Source organism: Suricata suricatta, chromosome 16 (genome assembly GCF_006229205.1).
Source record: "Suricata suricatta isolate VVHF042 chromosome 16, meerkat_22Aug2017_6uvM2_HiC, whole genome shotgun sequence".
Taxonomy (NCBI): Eukaryota; Metazoa; Chordata; class Mammalia; order Carnivora; family Herpestidae; genus Suricata; species Suricata suricatta.
This window is the reverse complement of record NC_043715.1, coordinates 46115661-46139834: the sequence shown is the minus strand read 5'-3', so window position 1 is coordinate 46139834 and position 24174 is coordinate 46115661. Positions and strand designations below refer to the sequence as shown.

Genomic DNA, 24174 nt, shown 5'->3' with positions numbered 1-24174 from the left:
CTTGCCAATCAAAACGACCTTTGGGTTCCCGCCTCGGCAGAAAACCCCCCCACCGGACTCACCCCTGAGGGCCTGCGGACCAATCAGTGGAAGCCACGCCCCCTCACGCGCTTCTTACCAGTGGAGAAGCCGCTCACCCTTCCGTCTCTTCCGGGGGCAGTCCTTTGAAAGCCTCTCCTCTTCCCTACCGCCCCGCCTTCTCTCATCACGTGACGCCGCAGGGCCGCCCACGGGTCGCTAGTACTGTCACGTGATATGGGGGAAAAAATGTGTGCTGCGGCCACCATTTTGCTGAAAGAGGAGGAGCGTTTAATTTTCTGGCTCCATTGCCTAGCCCTGCGGTATCGCGGCTCGCCACGTCCTGTGATCCCTGAGCCTCCCCCAGCCCACGGGACCTTTCCTTTTGCACTCTGATTCCAGGACCTTCTCTACGACTAAGCCGTTCTGCCTTTTTGATCTCTTGACCTCTGGTTCAAAGGTCAGCTTGGATTCCGAACTCGGGATATGAGGGGTTACAGAGCCTAAATTCCCTAGTCTGTAGCCCGGGGCCCTGAAGTCCCACTCTTTAGCTCGCCTCGGGTCCGACCCTTCATTTTTCCCAGAACTGACTCCCGAGTTTCTAAACCTGGCCCCGTATAATACTGTAACTTTTACTAAAGCAACCCCAAACCACAAATCTAATTCCGAGTAAAAGACCGCACCCGGTTCACTGTTAGATCCCTGATGATTTGAGTCCGCTCAACCCTTGCTCCCCGGTTCCAAATGTCAGTCCTGGGCCTTTTAGCCCCGCTGCTCGACACTCAGGTTCTGGAAGTTCGCCCTAAAACCTTCAGAACTTCCATCCCTGTGACTCACTCATTTTAGAGGATCCATCCCTCTCCCATTCTCGATCTTCCAGGCTATACATGCTGGAGACCTAAAAATGAGTTCTCCATGCTTTCCTCCCCTAGAGCCCCCAGCCCTTTCTCCAGAAACCCCTGTTCCCCAAGGGCCCGTAGCTCCACCTCTTCCTCTACCCTCAGACCTCTCCAGTTTGGCTTTTCCACTCCCTGCCTCAAGTCCCCAGGCCCCAATTCCCCCACCACCCCCATTGCCGCCTCCACCCCCTGTTGGGGGGCTGGCCCCCCCTCATGTCTTCGGCCTAGAGAAGAGCCAGCTCCTGAAGGAGGCCTTAGAGAAGGCGGGCCCAGTACCCGGGAGCAGAGATGACGTCAAGAGGCTCCTGACGCTGCAGAAGGACCGGTAGGGTCTCACCGAACCACCTGTCCCCAGATCACTTCCCCCATCTCCTCTTGGGGTTTCCCATTTCCTCAAGGTCAAACACCCTGAGTGCTTCAGCCCCCTACTTCGACCTGTTCAGTGGTCTGAGAGGAGAGATCATGGCCTCACACACACCTAGTTCAGCGGCATAGACCGATCCCTCACTCCCCAGTGACAGAGCTGTGATGCCGGAGTACTGAGGGAGCATGTGACCAAGGCTGGAGGGGGAGGGTGTTAGTGGGACCTTCCTGTAGTAGGGGACCCCTGAGAGCTGTCTTGTAGGTGCAGGGGTATGTGAGGAGAGGAGTAAGGAGCCTGTGCAGAGGCGTGGGCTGAAACGGAGAGGTGTCCTTTTCGGGGATCTGCAAATATTTCTTTAACAGGATGGGGCAGGGGGGAGGTAGTAAGCATGGGGTGTCACAGGTGGACAGGAGTCGGATCACACAGGGCATGTGAAGGAAGGTGGACTGCCCTGAGAGCCCTAGGGAGCAGTTGAAGGGCTTTGCACAGAGAGGGAGGCCCCCTGAGCAGAATAGGGGGGGTAAGATAGTCGGGGTCCCAAGAGACGCAGGCAGGAGGGAGCTAGACCTGGGCTGGCCTGGGGGGAGCCGGCATCACAGTGAGTTACCCAGACTCTTGGAACAAACCCCCAGCTCTCTCGATAACTTTATAATCTGTTCTAAATGCCCTAACCAAGGGAGGCGAATGTAATGCAAATAACAAGCCCCCATAATCTCAGGGCTGCGATATATCAGGCACTGTGTTAAGTGTTCTCAGGTATGTATTGTTATGCCCAGATTTTAATATCGCCCCCAAAAACCAGAGATTACCTGGGAGACCGAATCACACATGCAAAAGCAAAGGGCTTTATTACGAAGTTAGGCTTGCCGGGGCTCACAGACTTTACCAAGGCAGCGGATCCATGCTGAGAGCGAGCCTCGAACAAAAGCAGGGTAGGGCTTTTATGAGTTTGGGAAGGGGCGTTACAGGCAATACAGTGATCCAATCATTATTATACAATATTATTGACAGCAGGTTTAACCATTCACGTTGCCCAGAGTATTTGTTGCTTTTTGGCGGGACCCAATCACAACATTTAGAGTATTGACCAATCACAGAGTGGGCCCAGGACGCTCGCGTAGGGCCTGACTACTCTTAGCCTCCATCTTTAGGCCCGCCCTTAGAACGTTAGAAGGGTGGTCCCTTTTGCCTTGGGCAATGTGTGCCCTTCTGTTGTTTCATGGAGTCAGTTTCAGACCTGCATCCTTACAGTATTAAGCATTCTTAGGTATGTATTTCATCCTGTTGGTGGTTCTATGAGATAGGAACTATTATTCTAGCATTTTCCAGATAAGGAAACAGGAGGCTCATGAAGGTGAAGTCACTTAGCCACCGAGCTTAGAAAAGGGAAAGCCCAGTTTGCTTTCAGACGGCTTTTAACCACTGTGCTGTGATAGCATCTTTCATCAGGAGGGTGCCCCAGGCTGGGAACCAGGAGCTTTGGGCCCCCACCCCGCCCCAACCTTGCTCTCTCACTAGTCTTGGAACAGAAATACAGTCTGATCCTGAGCGTTGGGGCAGCATTGGGATGAGCCAGGTGAGCTCTTAGGCCTTGAGCGTGTTGATACCTGTTTCTGCTCTAGGCTGACTTAAGGAATTTTCGTCCCTATTTGACAGGCCTGAGAGGGGAAAATAAAAATCACAGGAAGGGTTTAAGTATGGAGACACTTCTTCGAGAAACGTTCTGTTCATTTTTCTGGCTTCTGGTTGCAAAGCTTTTTTTTTTTTAAATGTTTTTATTTATTATTGATACAGAGAGAAACAGAGCACGAGTGGGGGAGGGGCAGAGAGAGAGGGAGACCCGTATCTGAAACAGGCTCCAGGCTCTGAGCTGTCAGCCCAGAGCCCCCATGCGGGGCTTGAACCCACAAACCGTGAGATCATGACCTGGGCTGAAGTTGGGCGCTTAACCGACTGAGCCACCCAGGCGCCCCATTTTTTTTTTAATGTTTTTATTATTGATACAGAGAGAAACCGAGCATGAGTGGGGGAGGGGCAGAGAGAGAGGGAGACACAGATCTGAATGGCTGCAAAGCTGTAACGCATCTGCCCTTTGGCCCTTCAATGACTGAGAGAAGGAGCAGGGAGGGAGCCGCAGGTTGAAGGATGAGTCCTATTAAGCAGATGAGGACGCTGAGGCTCCGGAAGGGAGAGGTGCCTCAGCAGGGGAGGAGGCGGTCCGTCTCAGAGCCTGGAGCTCTCCTCAGGCCTTAGGACAGCCGGCCCGGGCGCCTTTCACCCCCTCCCAACCCTGCTGTTGCAGGATTTTTTTACCACCGTACCCGGGGTTCGTTGTCTCGCCACTTTGAAGAATGACGAGGTGGACACAAAATGCACAGCAGGAAAGTTTATTAGAGCAGATCAGAAAGTAAGAATTGTGGGAAAGCTCTCTGTGCAGCGCGGACCTTCGAAAGTGAATGCCCAAGGACTATAGGCCAGGGTTCTTGCTTCATAAGGTTCTGGTCAGCCCTCCTCTCCCCCCCCCCCCGCCGCCGGTTCCTTCTCAGGTTCTACCCTTATTGGCTGGACAGCTCTAGGTGCTGCACTGCCCACTCCTGATTGGCTCATTTCCATTGTAGGAGGGGTGGCCTATGGCCCCTACCGTCCTTGTGGGTCTACGGTCTCCTAATTTTTAGTCAGGCCTTTTGTCAAATATCTGAAGGAAACCTGAAGGAGTAGGTGGCGTCTGTTACATTCTTAAGAGGAGCCTTGGGACACCTGGGTGGCTCAGTCGGTTAAGCATCCTGCTTCGGCTCACGTCACGATCTCACGGTTCATGGGTTCGAGCCCCGTGTCGGGCTCTGTGCTGACAGCTAGCCCAGAGCCTGGAGCCTGCTTTGGATTCTGTGTCTCCCTCTCTCTCTCTCTGACCCTCCCCTACTCACGACGCTGTTTCTCTCTCTCTCTCCTCTCTCTCTCTCTCTCTCTCTCTCTCTCTCTCTCTCTCAAATAAATAAAAATATTTAAAAGCAGAAGAAGAAGAAGAAGAGCCTTACCCCTGGATTGGTGGGGGGATGCTGTGTTCTGACACTCCCAGCATTGCTGCAAACTATGTCTTTTCCCACCCAGGGACCTCAGGTCCTAATCTTTTCCCTCTCTGCCTGTTTTACTGTATTTTTTTTTCCCAATCGTGCTCCTCTCAGCCAAACTTCAAGGGGGGACCGAGGAGCTGGTTCGCCTGTGACCTGAGCCCGGCTCTGATTCAGTTTCAGAAGTGACTTGTGGTGGATCCTCTTCTGTGCAGACCTGCCCTCCCTCCTCCAGGAAGGCCCTCAGTACGTGCCCTGATCTGGGACCCCGACCCCTGCCTGCCTTGGCTGTGCTTCCAGAGAACCGATCTGTAGAGTGGGGGGCCTAGGGCGAGGAGGAGGGGGAGGGAAAGGGCGAACTTGAAGAAGGGGGTGTGTGCAGAGTACACTGTTGAAATGGGTGAGCAAGTGGCCTGGTCTTTGTCTCTGACTCTGCTTCCACACCTCCTCCTCCTGAAGGGCCTGGTGACATCTCTGCCCACCCTCCCATTGTCCCTGCAGCTCTCCAGCCCCGACCTCAGGCCATGGCCACCCTCTCCCCCATGAAGGGTGCAGTGGGATCTCCCCACCGGGCCTGGGAGAAGGAGGGAAACTCCCCCAGCGCAGCAGACCCGTTCCCCACGCTCTAGCTTCCGGGACAGAGGGGGCCCCGGGGAGACCTGACTTCAGAGACTGGGCCTGTCTCCCCCCAGGTGCGGGCTGGTGGCCTTGTGGATGGCAGGCACACTCCTGGCACCCCCCAGCGGCATCCCCCTGGAGAGACTTGTGCAGATGGCCATGGACAGAGGCTACACGGCCCAGGGAGAGATGTTCTCCGGTGAGTTGGGCGCAGAAGGGGCCCGAGCCCTGTTCCAGTCCTCAGGCCCTTCTCACCCAGTAGAGTGTTAGGGCTTGGACTCTGGAGACAGGAGGTCTCCATTCCTCCCACCCAGCCTTCCACCTCCTGCCGAGCAGCTGTGGACCAGCAGCTTGCGCTCTCTGTGCCTCACTTTCTGCATTTGTACAAAGAGGTGACGGTTGTGGTGATGATTAGGTAGCCCGTGGCCTGGGGCCAGGCACACGGTGATCCTTCTGTCTGTGTTGTCCCTGCAGTGGCTGACATGGGCAAGCTGGCCCAGGAGGCACTTGGCTGCCAGGCTGAGCTGCTCTGCGGTGGCCTGGGGGGTCCCAACAGAGAACGTGTCCTGCGGCACCTTGTCTCTGGCCATCCCTTGCTCATCCCGTATCCCGGGGCCTAGAAGGGATCTGGGTGGGGATGGGGAAGGGTCGGTCCCGGGGCCACACCGCACCTTTGGCCTTAACCCCAGCGCCAGCTATGACGAGGACTTCAACCACGAGCCGTGTAAGAAGAAAGGCTACAAGGCCCACTGGGCCGTGAGCACAGGTGGGCCTTCCCTCCCACGCCCCTGTATGCTCACCCTGGATGTCCCCAGCCCCTCCTCACCCCTACTTTCTCCCCCTTACACTGGCACTTCTCCCATACTCAGGCAGGGACCGGGGCTGGGCTGTCCCTGTCCCAGCAGGGTCCTTAGTAGGGACCTGGCAAGGAGCAGGTCCCTCAGCGTCTGCCAGTCATGGTGTCCACGGACCAAAGCTCAGACTTTAGGATCAAACAGTCCGGGCTCCAGATCATTCTCACTGCCTCCAGGCTCTGTGACTCAGGGCTTCCGTTTCTGTGCCTGGAAATCAGGATGCCAGTGGGCAAAGCACATAGAAGGCTGAACGATGCAGGCACATTGCACATGTCAGTAAGAAGAACAGTGATCGGCCTTGTCATTCCACCTGTCTTCCAGAAGGCTGATTTGCATGTTAGGTGGCCTGGACTAGGGCTCCCCCGTGCAGGGGGATGTGGCCTTGAGGGCTCCTCTGAGCATAGTCTTTTTTTTTTTCCCCACTAGGCAGCAGGAGGGGCCTGGGGGATGATGCTTGCTCTGTTTAATGCCACCCCCACCCCCCACCATCCTACCAGGCTGAAGGAGGCGGGACTTAAAAAGCTGGTAGCCTGGAGCCAGGTGTCCTGGGTCAGTCCCAGCCCCGCAGTGTGCCCACGGCCCCGCTGACTTCTCCGTGAGGGGGTGCGGAGGCAACACCACACCTCCCCTGAAGGGCTGTGGGGGGCACTCACTCCAGTTCACAGTCTCCCCTCTCCTCCCAGGGGTCCTGCTGGGGACGCAGGCTGTGCCAAGCCTCGGCTATTCTGAGGACCCTGAGCTGCCGGGTCTGTTCCACCCGGTGCCTGGCACACCCCGCCGGCCACCCCCGCCGCCAGAGGAAGGATCCCCGGGTGCCGTCTACCTTCTCTGCAAGCAGGGCAAGAGTTGGCATTACCAGCTGTGGGACTACGACCAGGTCCAGGACAGCAACCTGCAGCTGACAGAATTCTCGCCCGAACGGGCGGCTGACGGCCGGGCATACGTGGTGCCTGAGGGCGGGGTGCGGGCCGGCCTCTGTGGCCAGGCACTGCTGCTCAGCCCTAAGGACTCCGGCCGCTAGCCTGCGGCAGCCCTGAGCCCACTGACAGGGCCCCCGGCCACAGCTCAGCTCGGTCACAGTTTGAAGGTGCCCCAGTGTCTCCCTTTTCCCAACAGCCCATGGGCATGGGCTGTGTTCCTGAGGACCTCCAGCCCGAGATCCTCTGTGCAGAGGCCCCTCCTGCGCCCACTACCCTGTCCATCCAGTCCCAGTCCCCTTCTCCCACCCCCACCCCCCAATACTGACCCCCTGCTGTGTGGCTGGGGGCAAAGCCAGGAGCCGGCTAGACAAGCTCCCTGTCCAGGGAGGACCCTGATGACAGCTTGGCCAGCAGGTCTTGTCTGTCCCACGTGAATGTTGCATCCAGCCATTCTCACTGGTGACCACCCTCCCCTCCCTGGACAGGAGCCTCCTCATTAGACCCCTTGCTGCCCACCCCCCTCCAATGTCCATTCCTGTGGAGCCTAGGAAGCCATGCCTTTTAAAATGCAAACCAGGGCACTGGGCGGGGCATCCGACTTGGGCTCAGGTCAGGATCTCACTGTTCATGGGTCTGAGCCCCACGTCAGGGTCTCTGCTAACAGCTCAGAGCCTGGAGCCTGCTTCAGATTCTGTGTTTCCCTCTCTCTCTGCCCCTCGCCCACTTGCACGAACGTGCTTGCTCGCTCTCTCTCTCTCTCTCAAAAATAAGCATTAAAATGCGAACCGGGTCTCCCACTTGCCTCCCAGGAAGCTTCCAGCTGCAGTTTCCAGCAGCAACTCGTTGCTCACAGTGTAGGGATGAAAGCCTCCCACCTCAGTTCAGGCTCTCCTGATCTCTGACTGTATCTCTCACACTTCCTGCCACTAGCCATGCTGGCCTTTCAGGTCCCTGATGTCCCTCACCTGCCCCAGAATCTCTGCTGAGGAGATCCTAATTCTCGATTTTGGCGCATTTTTCTCAGGGAAGACTCCCTAGCCCCAGGCCAGGCCCCTCCCTGACCTTTGTGTCCTGATTGAGAAATTGGACAGAAAGTGGTAACTCCTCAAACTCTTCATCCGTGTGAGGAAGGTACTAGGTCCTCCTGAATTTTACAGATGGGGAGACTGGGGCCTGGAGAAGTGCGGCCACTGGCCTGAGGTCACATCCTGGCTCCCTGTGGCAGCACCAGGATTCAAAATGGGCAGTTAGTGTCTGTAAGACGTGGAGAAAGAGGTTATTAACTGCATGAATACTTGTTGTCACCACTCTGGCGGGGGGGGGGGGGGGGGGGGGGGGGGGGGGGGGGGGGGGGGGACAGGGTTGCCTCGATCACTTTGTAGCCCAGCGCCCAGCCAAGATACGGTGTTTCTAACCAGTAGAGGGGCGGCCCCGCCCTGGTCCCCCAGCACCAGCCCTGACACCCTGGTTGGCACTGTCCAGTGCACTGTCCCAGGAGCCCCGAGGGCACAGCTTAGAGCTGTCTTGGTCACCAGCATGTCCCCCATGTTGTCCAACACAGAGCCAGGCACCAGAGCAGCGGCTCGGTGAATGCTGAATGAACGGCCCAGCGGGCTCCGCGCCTGCATCTCTGTCCAGACCCCATCTCATCCCGTTACCCTGCCCAGTGCTCTTGGTGAAATTACGAGCTTTGAGTCCACACGCCCCAGATGCAAAAGAAAGAAATCCACAAGTCTGACGTTGAGTGTGATTTATTGGGGTGTCGTCACAGGGCGGGGGGGAAGCACACGGAGTGATCCTGCCTCGTCCCCAGCGCTGCCCCAGCTAACGACTACCTCTCATATAAATAAGTATAAAGACAGTTGGTAGAAAAAGGAGCACACCTCCCCGGGCCCGGAAGATGCACTAGAACTTCAGCTTAGAGAAGAGGGAGGTGCCTGCTTCCCAGCCTCCCAGGCCAGGACGCCAAAGGTACAGCTGCAGGAGGAGGGGGGCGGAGGGGCATCAGCCACACTTGAGAAGGTGCTGAGGTCTTTGGTTTGGACCAGGCCGCAAGCCCTGGGTCACAGCCACCTACCCTGTACCTCTGGAAGGCAGCTCTGATTCCCAAGCTGCCTCCTCCGGGTCTGAAAGCCCCTCCTTCCACCAGTTGGCAAGGAGCAAGGGAAAGGAGGGTAGGGGTGGGGGGAGGGAAAGCTGAGGCCAGAGTCCGAGGAACGAGGTTGTGCTAGTCAGAGCTGGCATAGGACACAGCTGTGGTCTTGGTCTTTCAGGGGCGAGGAGGATCCCATGGGGACAGGGGAGGGCAGGACGGGGCGAAGGGGGTCCCGTCCGACAGCAGCTCTCAGACACACCTTGTGGGGTCAGCACTGGAATGGCCCCCAGATGAACAGAGGGGGCCATACCTCTCCCAGACAGACAGGTGGCTCCTGCCTTTGTTCACAGGTGAGGTCTGGGGCCCCGCAGGCACAAGAGGGGAAATGCACCCTTCCCAGGCCTCAGGGTGCCAGCTTGCAGCCGGGTGGGGGCTGATAAGAGACAGTGATTGCGGTCATCCCTGTGGTGAGAGGCGCCAGGTCACACGTATTCCCCGTGGCATCTGGACTGTGTTCCGTCAGGGCTCACAGTGGAGTCGTGGTCTCCGGAAGCCCCCTTAGAAACCTCCCTGGCTGGTCAGAGGGCCCAGTCTGGTTTAGGTACAAGGTGGGGTGCGGCCCATGGGCATGTCCCCTCTCCAGTCTTTAAAAACTGTGTTGTGAAGGGGGCGGGTGCTACCCGGTCTCCAAGGCCCTTTGGACCTTCTGCTCATGGCTTGCATGGTGTGCAACCCATCCGCTCCCATTCCTGAGGTCAACCCCCAAGGCCAATCTCGGGGCACCGCCAGCCAGATGGGCACCATCCAGTAAATCAACTCCGGCAGTGGGCGGGGGGGTCAGCCCTGGGCCAGCCCCTGAAGGAGGCGTATCAGGTTGTCCAGACCCCAGAGGTACCCGTCCTCGCGGTTGCCCTCAGCCCAGGGCAGCCGGTGGCTGAGCGTCTGGTGGTCTGGCAGGGCCACTGTCTTGCCGAAGTCGATCATCCAGACCCTGGCCAGGCCGGTGTGGTCGTGCACGAAGAGGAGGGAGCTGCCCACTACCTGCAGGGAGAGAGGAGGGAGGTTCAGGGGAGGAGCAGGCACTGGCCCGGGCCCCTGCCCAACAGGCAGCTGAGCGGGGTGCTCGACAGCCTGAACTCGGGAGCCAGAGTTCAAATCCTGGCTCTGCCACTTAACTGGCTCGGCCCTGGGCAGGTGACTTGACCCGTCTGTACTTCCACGTGCTCGGATGCAGGTGGGAATAATGAAATAACCGTAGCCTTTACGACCAAGGCTGCGGTGCCAGTTACAAGTGGGAATTCAACCACAGAAAGCGCTCAGAACAGATGCCAGTGTAGCAAACAGACGACAGTGTTAACCGTTACCCTTTTCCAACCCGGGGCACAAACGCCTGTAGGACCCTGCATGGGGGGAGTGGAAAACGCCTTCCCCTCAGGAAGAACGGCTCAGCCCCAGCACAGGACTGCTGGTGGCCCCAGCCAGGGGGCTTCCATTCTCTGGGCCTCAGTTTGCCCATCTGTAGAACAGGGACGCTGAGGTCACTGCAGCATCCCAAGAAGCACTTTGCAGTGCTTGACACACTGCCCTCGGTAGATGCTGCTTTGGGTGTTTTGTTTTTTTAATTAGAAGTAGTACTTTTGTTGCTTTCATGTAACTCCAGGTGTGCAAGCCCCTCCCCTTTTCCAGTCGGGTTTCAAACCCCAGGTGACGGGGCAGGGGAGCAGGTGGCTGGCAGAGGCGGTGGCCACCACCCTGCTCGGGCCACTGGCATATGGCGAGCGGCCCGGTGCTGCCACGTCTCCCAAAGAGCCAGGGAAACCGGAAGTCCCGATTTTGGTGTGAAGTCTCGTGTTTTAGATGTCAGCAACTCATTTTTTTAAAATGCTAAGTCACCAGGTGGGTGAAACCAAACACGAGCACAGAAGGGATAAGGTCCCCAGGCCTCCCCTTTGTGACGTGTGTGTGAAACCCAAGGGCAGCGATGAGGACAAGGAGGGTGATATCTGGTGACAGTGAACACGACAGTGACAGCTGGCACATGCTGAGGGTTTACTGTGGGCTGTGCTCCCATGTACACTAACCCGCTTCGTCCTCCCCACGCCCACGGGGCAGGTGCTCTGTTAGCCCATCCTGCCCGCCAGGAGACGGGGTGCAGAACCACTCCCAGGAGCAGGTGGCTGAGGCGGAGTGCAGAGCAGGATTCGAACCTCCAACCCCAGGTGGCCCGACCCCCAAAGCAAGGATGTTTCGGGAATCAGGAACGCCAGGAAAAAGTGAGGGGGATCCTGACAGGAGGTGTCGCAGAAAGGAGGGGGAGGAAAGGACACACGCTGTGACATCACCGCCACACAGACTTCCTGAGACAGCCCCAGATTTCCAGAGACACGCGGGCCGCAGAAGGGAGGGACGAGGGAGTGGGCAGAGCCATGGAATAGGAACACAGATACCGATCACTGGAATAATTATGATTACAAAGTAATTTTAAGAGCAAGGAGTTAAAAGAACTTCCATCCTCCAAAAGGCACGTGATGGTTGCTAGTCTCACTCAGCAGCCCTGTGAGGAGGGAACCGTTGTTCTTCCCTGTGTCAGGAGGAAACTGAGGCCCTGGGAGGTAAGTCCCGTTCCCAGCATGGAGCAGCATGGCTTGAGCCCCTGAAATCCCCCCTGCTGCCTACCTCAAAAAGCAAACCCCAAAACTTGGGGGTTCCTTTTAATAGCTTTGCCCTGTAATCTGTCAGCTGTTTCTCTTCAGGGCCACCCAGGGGCTGACACACCCCCTGCAATGAGCCCCAGAGTCCCCCCTCCACTCCCCCCTCCCCCGCATACGGGGCCTTCTGCTCCCCTCCCTGGCAGCCGGGGCTCGCACCTCATGGGTCTTGAAGAAGGGGGAGTTCTCCAGAGCTTCACGGAGTTCTTCCAGGCGCACCACGTACTTTCTCTGCGTGAGACGGAGCGTTTCGTGGTCAGCACGGGGATCTGGTGGGTCCTTACCCGCCTTGAGGCCCGACCTCATCCTATACCCTCAAAGGAGCTAGCAGACCCCGGCCAGGACGGGATCAGGGGAGCCACGGGGGAAACGGGAGGTGGGGAGGGGCTCAGATGCACCACGGTAGCAGACAGGAGTGTGGTGGGGAGAGGACGGGAATACCCACAAGTCCTAGCACGAGGGGGAGTCAAGTCCCTTTCATCTCAGCTGGGTCAGATTAGCTCTGGCCAGTATGGCAGAGATGATGGTGGCCGTCCTGAGCCTGGCCAGTCAAGACACTTTACATTTTCACTCGTTCTCCGGGCCACCTGCTTCTACGCTGAGAATGAGCCCAGGCCAGCCGGCTGCATCGTGAGAGGCAAGTGGCCAAGTCGTGAGCCAATCACCAGACCTGGGAGCAGGGCCCCCCTCGGCCAGCCGGCCCTAGCCAGGCCACCAGCAGACCGCAGATGGCGAGCGACGCCAGCCAGCATCGGCCAGCCTCAGCCTGAAGCAGACGACCGTGGCCTTACGAGCGACCATGACGGTGGTGGTCGGGCGTAAGCTGCTAAATTCAGGGCCCAGTGTCCCGCTCACCAGGATTCCACGGTTCCCATCCACAAAGTCCTCCAGCACCTTTGTCACCTGCTCCAGCTCCTGAGTCTTCTTGAAATTGGTGTTGCAGGTCCCGTTAGCTTTCTGCAGGGCGAGGGGCGAAGGCCCAGTGTCACCCTTCCCTTCTCACGCCCCATGCCAAGCAGCCGCAGGCATTTCCTGGGGCCACCTGCCTGCCCCCCACACTTGCTGCTGAGCAAGCCCACCTGCTCAGCCCCGTTCAACCCAGCCCCAAACCACACTCCAGAGTGACTGGTCCTTCCGAGTCTAACCTTGAACCCCGTGGTTGAGCCATTCTAGCCAAGTGGGCTTTGGAGAAAGGGTGGATCTGGCTTTGAACCGTGACTCTGCTACTTCCTAGCTGGGAAGCCCTAAGCAAGCCACCTCACTGGCCTCAGCCTCAGTTTCCTCACCTGGAAAATGGGGCCTACATTGGTATTTACTGCCTAAAGCTAGTATAAGGATTAAAGGAGACTGGATACGTAGGATGCAAAGCACAGTGTCTGGCACACAACTAAGTAAGCACTCCATAAACGGGACTAATAATTTTTATGTCTGACAGGGGCACAGAGAAGCCACCTGAGTCGTTCTGCCACACTGTGCCAGGTGCTGTGTGGGCGCTGATAACATGGAGGTAACAGGACAGAGTCAGGTGAAGGAGGCAGGTGCAGAACAATAAGATCGTCACAAAGGGAGAGAAGAGAATTATAGAGGATAGGGAGCCATGAGGAGGTAAAGAGAGGGCCCTGATGGAGCAGGATGGAAATTCAGGCGGGCTTCTTGGAGGAAGCAAAATTTGAAGGGAGACAGGAAAATGACTGGGTATCAATCCAAGGGAACAGTAGGGGGAAGAGCAGTCTTGGCAGAGGGAAGAGCATGTGCAGAGGTCCTGTGGCAGGAAAGAACAGAGCTCTTTCAAGGAAATGAAAGCACTGTGGCCTGAAGGTAGACAAGGAGGAGGAGAGAGGGGAGAGATGAAGGGTCCTCTGGGCCAGGGAACTTCTCCCAAGGGGACTAGGGAGCCATGGAAGGGTTTTGAATAGGAGAATGACAGTCAGATGCAAAACTTGGAAAGATGGCTCAGGCCAGGCCGTGCACAATGATTCCACTCTTGCAAAAGGAGCTTGGTAATTTCTAGCAAAATTCCCAATGCCGTTCATCTCTGACACCGTCTTCCTCCTTCTGGGAATCTAGTCTACAGTAAACCTACACACTTGCAAAGTATATTACGTACAAAGGGATTCACTGAGGCACTGTCTGTAATGGCAAAAAGTGGAAACGCAGGTGGCCATCTGTAGGGGACTGTGTCACATCCACAGAGAGCTCTTATGTAACTGAGGAAGGGAAGGGAGGAAGGAAGGAAGGCTTTCTATGGAATGATATGGAAAACTCCCTAGGGCTCTGCCTCCGTTGGTGTAAGAATGGGAGGAGGAAACTTTAGGACATGCAATTGCATTTGTATTTGCAGGAAAAAAAATAGAAGAAACTGATCAAGTGGTTCCCCATGAGTGGGGGCGGGGAGCGGGGGAGGGCCCGCGTGGGAAGGACATCAGCAGAGCTGGAAGATTTCCCCTATATCCGCCAGTACACTATTTTGATTTTGAACTGTGTGAGTATCTCTTCAAATACTTAGGTATAGTTTACAAAAACAGGATAGAAAGAAGGAAGGAAAGAAAAGACAAAATCTCTCCCCATAAGCGGGGGGACTCTGCCAGCTGCTGTGTTAGGTGAGAATCAGCGGGGGTGAGACCGGGCCCCAGGAGCCCAGGGAGGCGAGGGAAGAGGGCGGGAGGGATGAGGGAGGTTAGGGCAGGCGAGACGGTCCGGACTAGGGCGAGGCCGTGGCGAGGGGTGAGGACGGAATCTGGGGCTGCTCGGGAAGACAGATAAACAAACTGGGCCACTGAGGGGTGAGAGAGAAGCAGGGCTCCCAGAGCCCCACCTCTGCGTCTTCCGTTCACGTCCTGCTTCTCTCCGGCCTTCCCTGACACCCTCGGTCCCCCAAGAAGCTGGGCCTCGGACTCGCTCGCAGCCCTCTGGGGGCGGGCTAGGAGCTCCCGGCCCTCACCTTGACGCCCTCGATCCGGAAGCCCAGGGTGGAGGTCGAGCTCACGGCCTCTCTCCACTGCATGTAGCGGGGCTTGGTCACGGCGCCCTGGGCGTGCTCCTCCGGGGTGGGGGCCCCGGGGTCCAGGGCCACCATCTTCTCATACATGTCCTTCCGGGCCCGGGGCCGCTCTCGTGCCTTCACCAGCTCCTCCTCCAGGTAGGTCCTGGCACAAGGAGGAGGTGACAAAGGAAACTATGAGGAGCAAAGGTGGAGGACATACTCCCTGATAGCAGGGCATGTTATAAAACCGCAGCATGGCCCGAAAACAAACAGATCAATGGACGGAACAGAGTCTAAATACAGATACGCACGTGTACATTCACCCAAATGATGACTCAGAAGACCCAGCAATTCAGGGGAGAAAGGGACTTTTTTTTTTTTCCAATAAATGGTGCCAGGTCAATAGGATGGCCATATGGGGGGGAGGACAGGGTAAAGAACCTCAATCCCTACCTTACACCATATATAAAAATTACTTTTAGGGGTGCCTGGGTGGCTCAGTCAGTTGAGCGTCTGACTTTGGCTCAGTTCATGGTCTCATGGCTTCTGAGTTCAAGCCCCACGTCGGGCTCTGTGCTGACAGCTCAGACCCTTCCCATTCTGTGTGTGTCTCTCTCTGCCCCTCCCCCACTGCTTGCGCTCTTTCGCGCTGTCTCTCTCTCTTAAAAGTAAATAAACATTAAAAAATTAATTTTAGATGGACGGCAAATTTAGATGTGAAAGTTAAGCAAATAAAGCCTGTAGAAGAAAACATAGGAGATCTGCACAATCTCAGAGTCGGCAGATTTCTTAAACACAAAGCTATTAATCATGATGAAAAAAATGACAAACTGGCCTAAATCAAAAGTGTTTCTGTTTAGGGGCGCCTGGGTGGCTCAGTCAGTTAAGTGTCCGACTTTGGCTCAGGTCATGATCTCACAGTTCGTGGGTTTGAGCCCCGCGTCGGACTCTGTGCTGACAGCTCAGAGCCTGGAGCCTGCGTCTGATTCTGTGTCTCCCTCTCTCTCTGACCCTCCTCTGCTCGCACTGCCTCTCTCTGTCTCTCAAAAATAAAAAAAACATTTAAAAAAAGTGCTTCTGTTTATCAAAAGCCACTATTAAAAGTGAAATAGGAAAGCTGGACAATGTGTGTGTGTGTGAGTCTCCAACAAAGGAATTGTATTCAGAATATATAAAGAATTACAAATCAAAAAGAAAATGACAGCCCAATAGAAAAATGGGCAGGGCTGCCTGGGTGACTCAATCGGTTAGGCGTCGGACTCTTGATTTTGGCTCAGGTTATGATCTAATGGGTCATGAGTTTGAGTCCTACATCAGGTTCCGTGTTGGCAGATGTGGAGCCTGCTTCAGATTCGGTCTCCCTCTCTCTCTCTGCCCCTCCCCTGCTCACTCTCTCTCTCTCTCAAAATAAATAAATAAACACACACACCAAAAAAAAGAAAAAAAAGAAAAAGAAAACTGGACAAAATATTCAAAGAGGCACTTTTCCCAAGAGGATTTCCAAATGACCAACCAACCGATGCTCAACTACTTGGGTCATTGGAGAGACAGAAATAAAAATACTAATGAGACCAGAATGCTTAAAATTAGCAAGCCCAAGCACGAAGGAGATGATAAAACAACTGGAACCCTCGTACACACACACACACACACACACACACACACGCGCGCGCGCACGCGTGCGCACACAACTGGCCCTCGTCGTCCACCCCGGGGCTGAGCCCACCTGCTGCCCATCTTGCAGTCCATGATGGAGGGGCCCTCAAAATCCGCCAGGAGGTCTTCCATCTGGTTGAAGGCCTGGCCGTCCCGCTGCACCATGCCGTAGTAGGCGGGCACGAAGGGGCGCAGGGGGTCGCTCATCAGCTGCTCCAGGCTGCGCTGCTCACACTGACAGAAACGCTTCAGGATCCGACCATCCTCCCCTGCCTGGAAGTTCCCTGTGGAAGCACAGTCGACAAGAGGGTCAGAGGCTAGAGCAGCAGGAGCCTCTCCTCATCTCCCATGGGCATCGGATCCTGGCTGCCCTCACCTTGCCTCACCCCTTCCGGAAGGCTCTCCCCCGCCCCTGCCCTGCGCCTCTCTAAGCCTTGGTGGGGACATGCCAAGGGAAGGGCCAACCGTGGCTCCTCATTCCAACCGAGTCCTGTTCACAGCAGGTTGGGCCCTCACTTGTTTTGTCATTTCGGGTTGTGAGCTCATGATGGGCTGTGGGAATCTGTGTGAGATCTGCCTCTGCCCGGAGTCCCACCACCGCGCTGCCGCCCGGGACCAATTCATGCCAGCTGACAACGCTGGCACTTCCTGGACCTCGGAGACTGTGTAGACCAGCATTACAAGCTCTTATGAGGCAAATTACATTTTCAGCTTGTAGGCACCAGAGATGGGTGCCACAGTAGCTCCTGTCGCACGGGTTCTTCCAGAATTTCACCACTCCCCCCCTAAAAAGTGGAATCTATTTCTTCTCTTCTTGAATCTGGGAGGGCTAAAGGCAGAAGTGACACTGTGACTTCAGATTTGAGGTCACCAAAGGAGAGGCGAACTCCACTTTGCAGTCCTGAGTTGCAGCGAAAGAAAGAGGACTCCTCGGGGCGCCTGGGTGGCTCAGTCGGTTAAGTGTCCAATTGAGGCTCAGGCCAGGATCTAATGGTTTGTGGGTTCGGGCCCTGCCCTGGGCTCTCTGCTCACAGAGTGGGGCCCATTTCTGACCCACTGTCCCTCTCTCTCTCTGCCCCTCCCCTACTCATTCTCTCTCACTCTAAATAAATAAATAAACTTAAAAAAAAAAAAGAAAGAAAGAAAGAAAGAAAAAAGAAAGGGAGCCTGAGTAGCTCAGTAGGTTAAGCATCTAAATTGGGTTCGGGTCATGATCTCACGGTTCCTGAGTTTGAGGTCCACATCACGCTCTGTGCTGACAGCTGGGAGCCTGAAGCCTGCTTCAGATTCTGTGTCTCCCTCTCTCTGCACCTCACTCACTTGCTCTCTCTCTCTCAAAAATAAACATTAAGAAAATAAAAAAAACTGAGGCCACCATACTGTGGGGAAGCCCAAGCCACTCCGCACAGAAGCTGGCCAGCAGCCCCAGCTGAGACTCAGCCAACAACGGACTGCGAGGCATGTGAGTGAATGAATCTCAAAAGCTCCCACATTGAGCATTCAAGTTGCTCTAGCTGAGTTCCCAGACTCCACAGTGCAGCAACAGGCCATCCCTGCCATGCCCTGTCTGGACCCCTGACCCCAAACAGGGGTCATAAAAGGCAATAAAAGGGCTGTTTTATTCCACTAAGTTTTCTTTTAGCCACCACTAGCCTTTGAGGGGATTTTTCATATTTTCACTCAGCAATAGTGATTGGGAAACGTGGTAACATCAGCCCCGTGTTTACAGTGGGGAGCGGAGGAACTGACCTATCAAAGACTCAGATCTAAGGATGAACTAGGTAGCTAAGTTCCCTTCCTATCTCCTTTGCTGGTGGGCCCAATCTGTCTAGTCCTCGCCAGTACTCATTTTTGTGAATAAAGTTTTATTGGCACACAGACACAGTCATGGGTTTATGTGTCATCTATGACTGCTTTCGTGCTGTTAACACAGCAGAATTGTGTAGTTGTGACAAAGACCGTATGGCTCCCCAAACGTAGGATGTTTATCATCTAGTCCCTTACAAAATGCATTATGTGCTAGGCATTGTGCCGCTATGTGCCGGAGCCGTCACACTAGGTCCTGGGAAAAACCATTACTGCTGCTGTTTACGGAGGGTCTTACTATATAGACACAGGAAGAGACCAAGGATTGATTGTTTCTACTTGTGAGGGGGTCTGTGTCTCAATCTTCATATATTTATATTTTGATTTTTAACCCTTCAGTGAACCCTGAAAGGGAGGTATGATTATCTCCATATTACAAGGGAGGAGACTCAGGAGAGAAAGTAATATGGGATCACCATGTATAAAGTGCAGAACTAGGATTTGCACCCAGGACCATTTTCCCCCAGGGCTGAGGATTTGCTCCCCATCCCCCTGGCACCAGGAACGGCCCTCAGCCCCTGCCCAGGCCTAAGCACTTCCCATAACAGCCTCATGAGGTGGAGAACGTCCTCAAGCCCATCTGACAGATGGGGGTACTTAGACTACAGGGAACGGCCCTGTAGCTTTTTTTTTTTGCCCTGCCTGTCTGCTCCCCTCCCCCCATCCCCACGGTCCCCTGCACCCCTGCTCTCACCAGCATGTCCCGACAGCTGGACCCAAGGGTAGTGTTTTCGGAAGGAGACCACGAAGGGCGAATATTTCAGAACCGTCTTCAGCTTCTTCCACGGTTTGTTCTGTGTGAGGCAGAGCAGGGTGGGGTCACCGCTGAGGCTGGGGAGGGCAGGGGATGGCATGCGGGGGCACAGAGGGGTGGTGGGCAGACCCGGGGGCTTCCCGGGATTGCTGCTCCCAAGCTCACTGGGGTGAGCGATACCCACTGCTTCAGCAATCTTGAGATCCCCCAAAGACCTCCTCAAAGGCAAGGAAGAGTCTGTCCATTTCTCTCTGTCCTTGTCATCATTTTCTGATATACCTGTGTCTCTGTCCTTCTCAAATGAGTAAAAATAGGCCAGGTCATGGTACAGTAACAATGAACCCTCAAATCTCCCCCCTCCCCACATACACACACCCGAAACTTGGAAACCTCACTTCTGTCCCAAAACCAAGTCACACCTTCTGTAGAAAATGACCGAGGCAGGAATTGATGAATGGAGGCAACAGCGAAAGACACAATTAGAAACAGATGACAAAGTGACAACAGAGACAGATAGGGACAGAGGTAGAGATTGGGGCGGTCAGGAGAGCTGCTCACCAAACAGCTCCAGCCCATCGCCCCTTCTAGGGACATCCCCGCCACCTTGAATTTCGCTTACTGACTCGCTTTGGCCAGTGAAATGTGAGCAGAAGTGGTAAAGCCAGTACATGGCTCTCCGTGCTCTTTTCCCTGCTGTAGAAGAGGGTGGGGAGCGCGGAGAGAAACAGAAGCTTCCTCGGTCTGGGCCTTGAGGGAAGACCACATAGAGCAGAGCCCCATCACCCACCAGTGGCCCATGGTGCACGTGCAGTGTCAACAATAATAACCCTTTGCGGTTCCAAGTAACTGAGTTTGGGGATTGTCTGTTACCGCAGCAAATCCTGGCTTGGCCTGACTAATACGGTGCCAGGTTGCCAAAAGACAAAGAAAGAAATATAGAGGGGCACCTGGGTGGCTTAGTAAGTTGAGTGTCCAACTTCGGCTCAGGTCATGATCTCGTGGTCCTTGAGTTTGAGCCCCACATCTGGCTCTGTGCTGACAGCTCAGAGCCTGGAACCTGTTTCAGATTCCGTGTCTCCGTCTCTCTCGGCCTCTTCCCCACTCTCACTCTGTCTCTCTCTCTCTCAAAATAAATAAACATTAAAAAAAATTTTTTTAAAAGGAAGAAATATAGAAAGACAGAAAGGGAGACACGGATACCAAGTCATGAGAAGAAAGAAAAAGATAAATCGAAGCAAAGAAAGAGAGCGAACAGGCAACAGAAACCCAGTAGAGCGAATCGAAAACAAAGATTTAGTTGTATCACGTTGACTCGATCAAGAGGTTCTTGAGACTTGGCTTAGTGTGTGACTCACATGCATGAGCACGTGTGCAAACACGTGAAAAATTCTCTGCTTCAGGCCTACGGCAGGCCCTTAGGCATGTTCTACGAGAATGGGAGTCCTCCCCAGAGAAGGAAGCTGTGTCCCTCACACCCCACTACCCTGGGGTCCAGGCCATGCTCTCCCCCACCTGCTCAGAGCCCAGCTATCCAGCAGACATCTAATCGACAGTGGGAAGGTCAAGCAGAGGCATGGGGCTGGACTATGGGATTCAGGAAGGGCTATTCCTTCCACTCTCCAGCTGCCAGCCATGGAGAGGAGGTGATTAATAAAGGTTCCTGTTTACTAAGTACCTGGAACATTCCAGGCACAATGACAAAGACTCGGGAGAGCCATAACCTACTTAATCCTAAAAACACAACCCCCCAGAGAATTGTTGACTCTGGCTTACAGAGGAAACACAGGCTCAGAGGGATGAAGTCACTTGCCTAAATCACACAACAGTGCTGGGGTTCGAACTCTGAACTCACTGCCCTGCACTTACACACCACCGCTCTGGTGGGGTATAAACTCTGAAGGCAGGGATTGGGGTTGTCTTGGTTACGACTGTGTCCCCAGCCCGTGACCTAAGCACACAACAGCCGCTCCAAAAGCATTGCATGGATTGAGGGAAGTTAGTTGTAACTTATCTTTTAACTATCTTTTTTTTTTTATCATAAGCAGATTCAGTATCTTGTCTTTTTCTTGGACCTGATGGTTATTCTGGGCTTGATTGCATGATGGTCTCATCGCCCATGTCTCCTCCTCCAGGAAGCCCTCTCTGATACTCCAGGTGTGGCCAATCACTTCCTGTGATCTCCCACAACACTAGGCATCCCCCATCCCAGGCCTGACCGCTCCGTATGGCAATGAGCCTCTCTCCTCCACTGGCTTAGGAGCTTCATGAGGCTAATGTATCGGTCACTGCTGTGTCCCCAGCAAAACCAACACAGGGCCGGACACATAACACAGGCGCAGAGGCTGTCGGTGATCTGATGAGGAGGGCAGGATGGATGTGTGAGAAGGAAGGAAGCCTGGAGGAAAGGAAGAAAGTCATGTGATGTCAAGGTCAGATGCGATTCCCAGATTAAGCCAGAAGGAAGCAAGGGTTTGTTTTCTGGGCGGTGGGAAACGGGTGAGCGCCAAATGGAGGCGGGATGGTGGCAGGGTGTCCGAGGAACAGTTGTGCACTTTGGCCTCTGCAGGGGAGGGGGGATAGGAGGGGAGAAGGGAAGCTGAATGCGGGAAGCAGCCTGGAGACAGGAAGCTCTAAACACAGGACTGGACTTCTGATTGCTATCTGGAGGGCCCTGGGGAGCCATGGAAGGTGGTGGATAGAAGGGCAAGTTCAAAAGTTGATCAGAGGTGGGTCGTGGGAGCAGATCCTGGAAGGATGAAGAAAAACTGGAGACACAGAGGCGTGGGAAGAAAGCAAGTTAGGGACGGGCCCACCCAGACACCATAGAGCTCGAAATAACTGAGTTTTCAAAGCAGCCAGGACTGAGTGAGCATCCTGGCTCCGACCCGGCTTGGCGAACCCTAAGCAGAGGTGACCTCACCTTTGTAAACCTGTTTCCTCAACTATAAAATGGAGACAACAATAGTCCCCATCTCACTGGTGCCGTTCTAAGGGTACACACACACACACACACACACACACACACACAGCCTTTAGAAAAGAGCTTGGTATTCTAAGGGTTTGACTCCCAGCTCTGTGTCTTCCAAAGTGTGTGACCTTGGATGAGTGTCATGACCTCATCTGTAAAATGGGGATAATAATAGCACCTCCCTCACAGGGCTACTTGAGTTGATATGAGCAAGGAGCTTAGTACAGAGCTGGGCGTGACTACTAGCTGCTATTTTTTTCCCCATTCACTTCCAGATCAGCTGCTGGGAGACGCTAAGAACGTGAGAGTAGGTGGAGGGAACAGCTAAAGCAGAAAGACCAGAGGGTCAGCTCCTGTGCTCCGACACAGGCAGGCTGAGGCAGGTCTGTCTCTACCTGTGGCCACACATGTGAGCACATTCCCAAGGGAGGCCTGGGGTGGGGGTGCTCAGGGCGGACTCTGGCCGGGGCCCTAGGACAATGGGAGGGCCCAGCAGGCCAACCCACTTGAGTCTGTCACACCTGCCTCCCTGCTGACCCTCCCTGAACCAGACCTGCCAGTCCTCCTGATTCACCACAGGAGAACCGCACCCAAGGTGGAAGGGGGGGGGGGGGACGTAAACAAGGGTGTGCAGGAGGCCCCATGGGGAGCTGGGGGGCCTGGTGAAACCAGAGAGCCCCTGGCTAAGCTGGAGGTCCTCAGCATTTGGGGCTCACACAGCCCTCTGAGGATCAGGGGGCTCACTCCCTACGAAAGTGAATGGCTAAAGGGTGGCAAAGGTTCATGACCCCTTGAGGCAGCCCCAGTGCCTTAAAAACGTAGGGTAAAGGGGTGCCTGGGTGGCTCAGTTGGGTAAGTGTCCGACTCGATTTCAGCTCAGGTCATCATCTCACGGTGCTAAGCCTGTCTGGGATTCTCTCCCTCTCTCTCTCTGCCTCTCCCCTGCACACGTGCTCTCTTTCTCTCTCAAAATAAATAAAAATATATTTTTTTAATTTAGGGTAAAAGCTTTCTGTCCTCCTTGTGCTCTTTTAGAGGATCCGACAGAAATCATACACGGTTGCTTCAAAAATATGTGTATAAACACACATGGACTCACAGGATCACACAATCTCAGAGGAGTCCCTGGGCACCATTAATCAGCCAGTGGCTGTCCATTTTAGACCCCAGGACCAGAGGCAGAGGGTGAGGAGGAAAGGAAAGGATCAGGAGGATGCCTGGAGTAGGCTGGTCACCTGGCTGTCAGAGGGAGGTGGTCAACAGATCGACAGATGGAAGAGGCACCTGGAGATGAAACTGCTGGTGGGTGCTAGAAAACTTCTAAAGCAAAGGCAGGGGGGTAAAGGGTCTAGGGGGGATGTGGCTCAAGGGCAGAACGGTTCCCACTCACCCCAGACCTGTCCTCGGGGTCGCTGGCACCTCCGCCCCGGGCCACCACCACATCATCCTCAGACTCGTCGAAAGAGGAGGCAGAGGAGAAGCCGCCACTGCCCCCCTCAGCCCGGGAGGGAGGGCCCACTGGCTGAGCATCAGGCTCAGGTGTTTCAGGAGTGATGATGAGGCGGGGCACAGGGGTCAAGGGGCTATACTCCAGGGGAGAGTATAGGCGAGCCCCCAGCTCCCGGGGTTCTGGTTCCTCTAACGGGCCATCCTGCTTGGACGCCCCCAAAAGACAGTCTGTCCCAGGTTCTGTCTGGGGTCCATGAGTTTCTTGTGTCTGGGGACCATCAGTGCCAGGCAGTGTCCAGGAGCCAAGAGTATCTTGCTGTGTTGGGAAACCATCAGTGCCAACCTGTTTCCAGGCTGTTTTCATATCCTGTTGTATCTGGGAGCCATCAGTGAACGAGTCTTTCCAGGAGCCATCAACCCTTGGCTCTGTTGAGGGACAGGCCCCCTCTGGCTCAGTCCGGAGGCTGGGCCTGTTCCTATGGGTCCAGAGGTTATCAGCCCAGGTCTTGGCCCTCTCTGGTTGGGTCTGTGACCCATGTATTTCTACCTCTGTCCAGGGCCCATCAACGACGGGCTGTGTCCGGCGGCTGGCCCTCCCTGGCTGAGACTGGAGGTCAGACCTGTGTGGATCAGTCCAAAAGCCATCTGTCCCAGTTTCCGTCCAGGCACCGGCTGTCTCCAGCTCTGACCAGTGGCTGCTCCTTTCTGGATATGTCCGGAGGCTAGATAGGTCTGCCTCTGTCTTTGGGCCGGGCCGCTCAGTCTCCGCTCCGAGGCCAGCTGCTCCAGGCTCAGCCGGTCCGTCTGTGCCCGGCTCAGGCCCGAGGCCGACCCTTTCAGGCTCGCCGTAGAGGCTGGACCCCTCGTTGCTGGCCGGGGGCCCGGCCCCGTCCGGCCGCCCCGCCGGGCCCCCTGCACCGGGCCCAGGTCGCTGCTGCCCCGGCTGCCGCCGCC

General features: G+C 55.3%; 2 protein-coding genes across 6 annotated transcripts in view; one reads left to right on the top strand and one right to left on the bottom strand.

The window, feature by feature from the left end:
- Window positions 1-219: 219 nt before the first annotated feature.
- C16H19orf54 (chromosome 16 C19orf54 homolog) lies at window positions 220-7368 on the top strand. 5 transcript variants are annotated; one of them, XM_029925525.1, is made up of 6 exons: window positions 220-1242; window positions 4527-4595; window positions 5042-5166; window positions 5442-5571; window positions 5663-5733; window positions 6505-7368. In XM_029925525.1, the coding sequence occupies exons 1-6, from the start codon at window positions 923-925 to the stop codon at window positions 6840-6842; spliced, it is 1053 nt and encodes a 350-aa protein (XP_029781385.1). In that variant the 5' UTR covers window positions 220-922; the 3' UTR covers window positions 6843-7368. The 5 variants fall into 5 exon arrangements, with proteins under 5 accessions (XP_029781385.1, XP_029781389.1, XP_029781386.1 ...); XM_029925528.1 differs by having other exon boundaries at window positions 222-478; XM_029925527.1 differs by having other exon boundaries at window positions 1154-1242; window positions 4464-4595.
- Window positions 7369-8476: 1108 nt separating this feature from the next.
- The window catches only part of ITPKC (inositol-trisphosphate 3-kinase C), a 16024-nt gene continuing 326 nt past the window's right edge, over window positions 8477-24174 (bottom strand). Inside the window, exons 2-8 of the mRNA XM_029925312.1 lie at window positions 23162-24174; window positions 18744-18843; window positions 16254-16467; window positions 14486-14690; window positions 12400-12501; window positions 11704-11775; window positions 8477-9877 (exon numbers count right to left, since the gene is read on the bottom strand). The exon at window positions 23162-24174 is cut by the window's right edge and continues 11 nt beyond it. Of these exons, the coding sequence (XP_029781172.1) occupies window positions 9674-9877; window positions 11704-11775; window positions 12400-12501; window positions 14486-14690; window positions 16254-16467; window positions 18744-18843; window positions 23162-24174 (1910 nt within the window). The 3' untranslated portion in view covers window positions 8477-9673. The remainder of the gene's footprint in view (window positions 9878-11703; window positions 11776-12399; window positions 12502-14485; window positions 14691-16253; window positions 16468-18743; window positions 18844-23161) is intronic.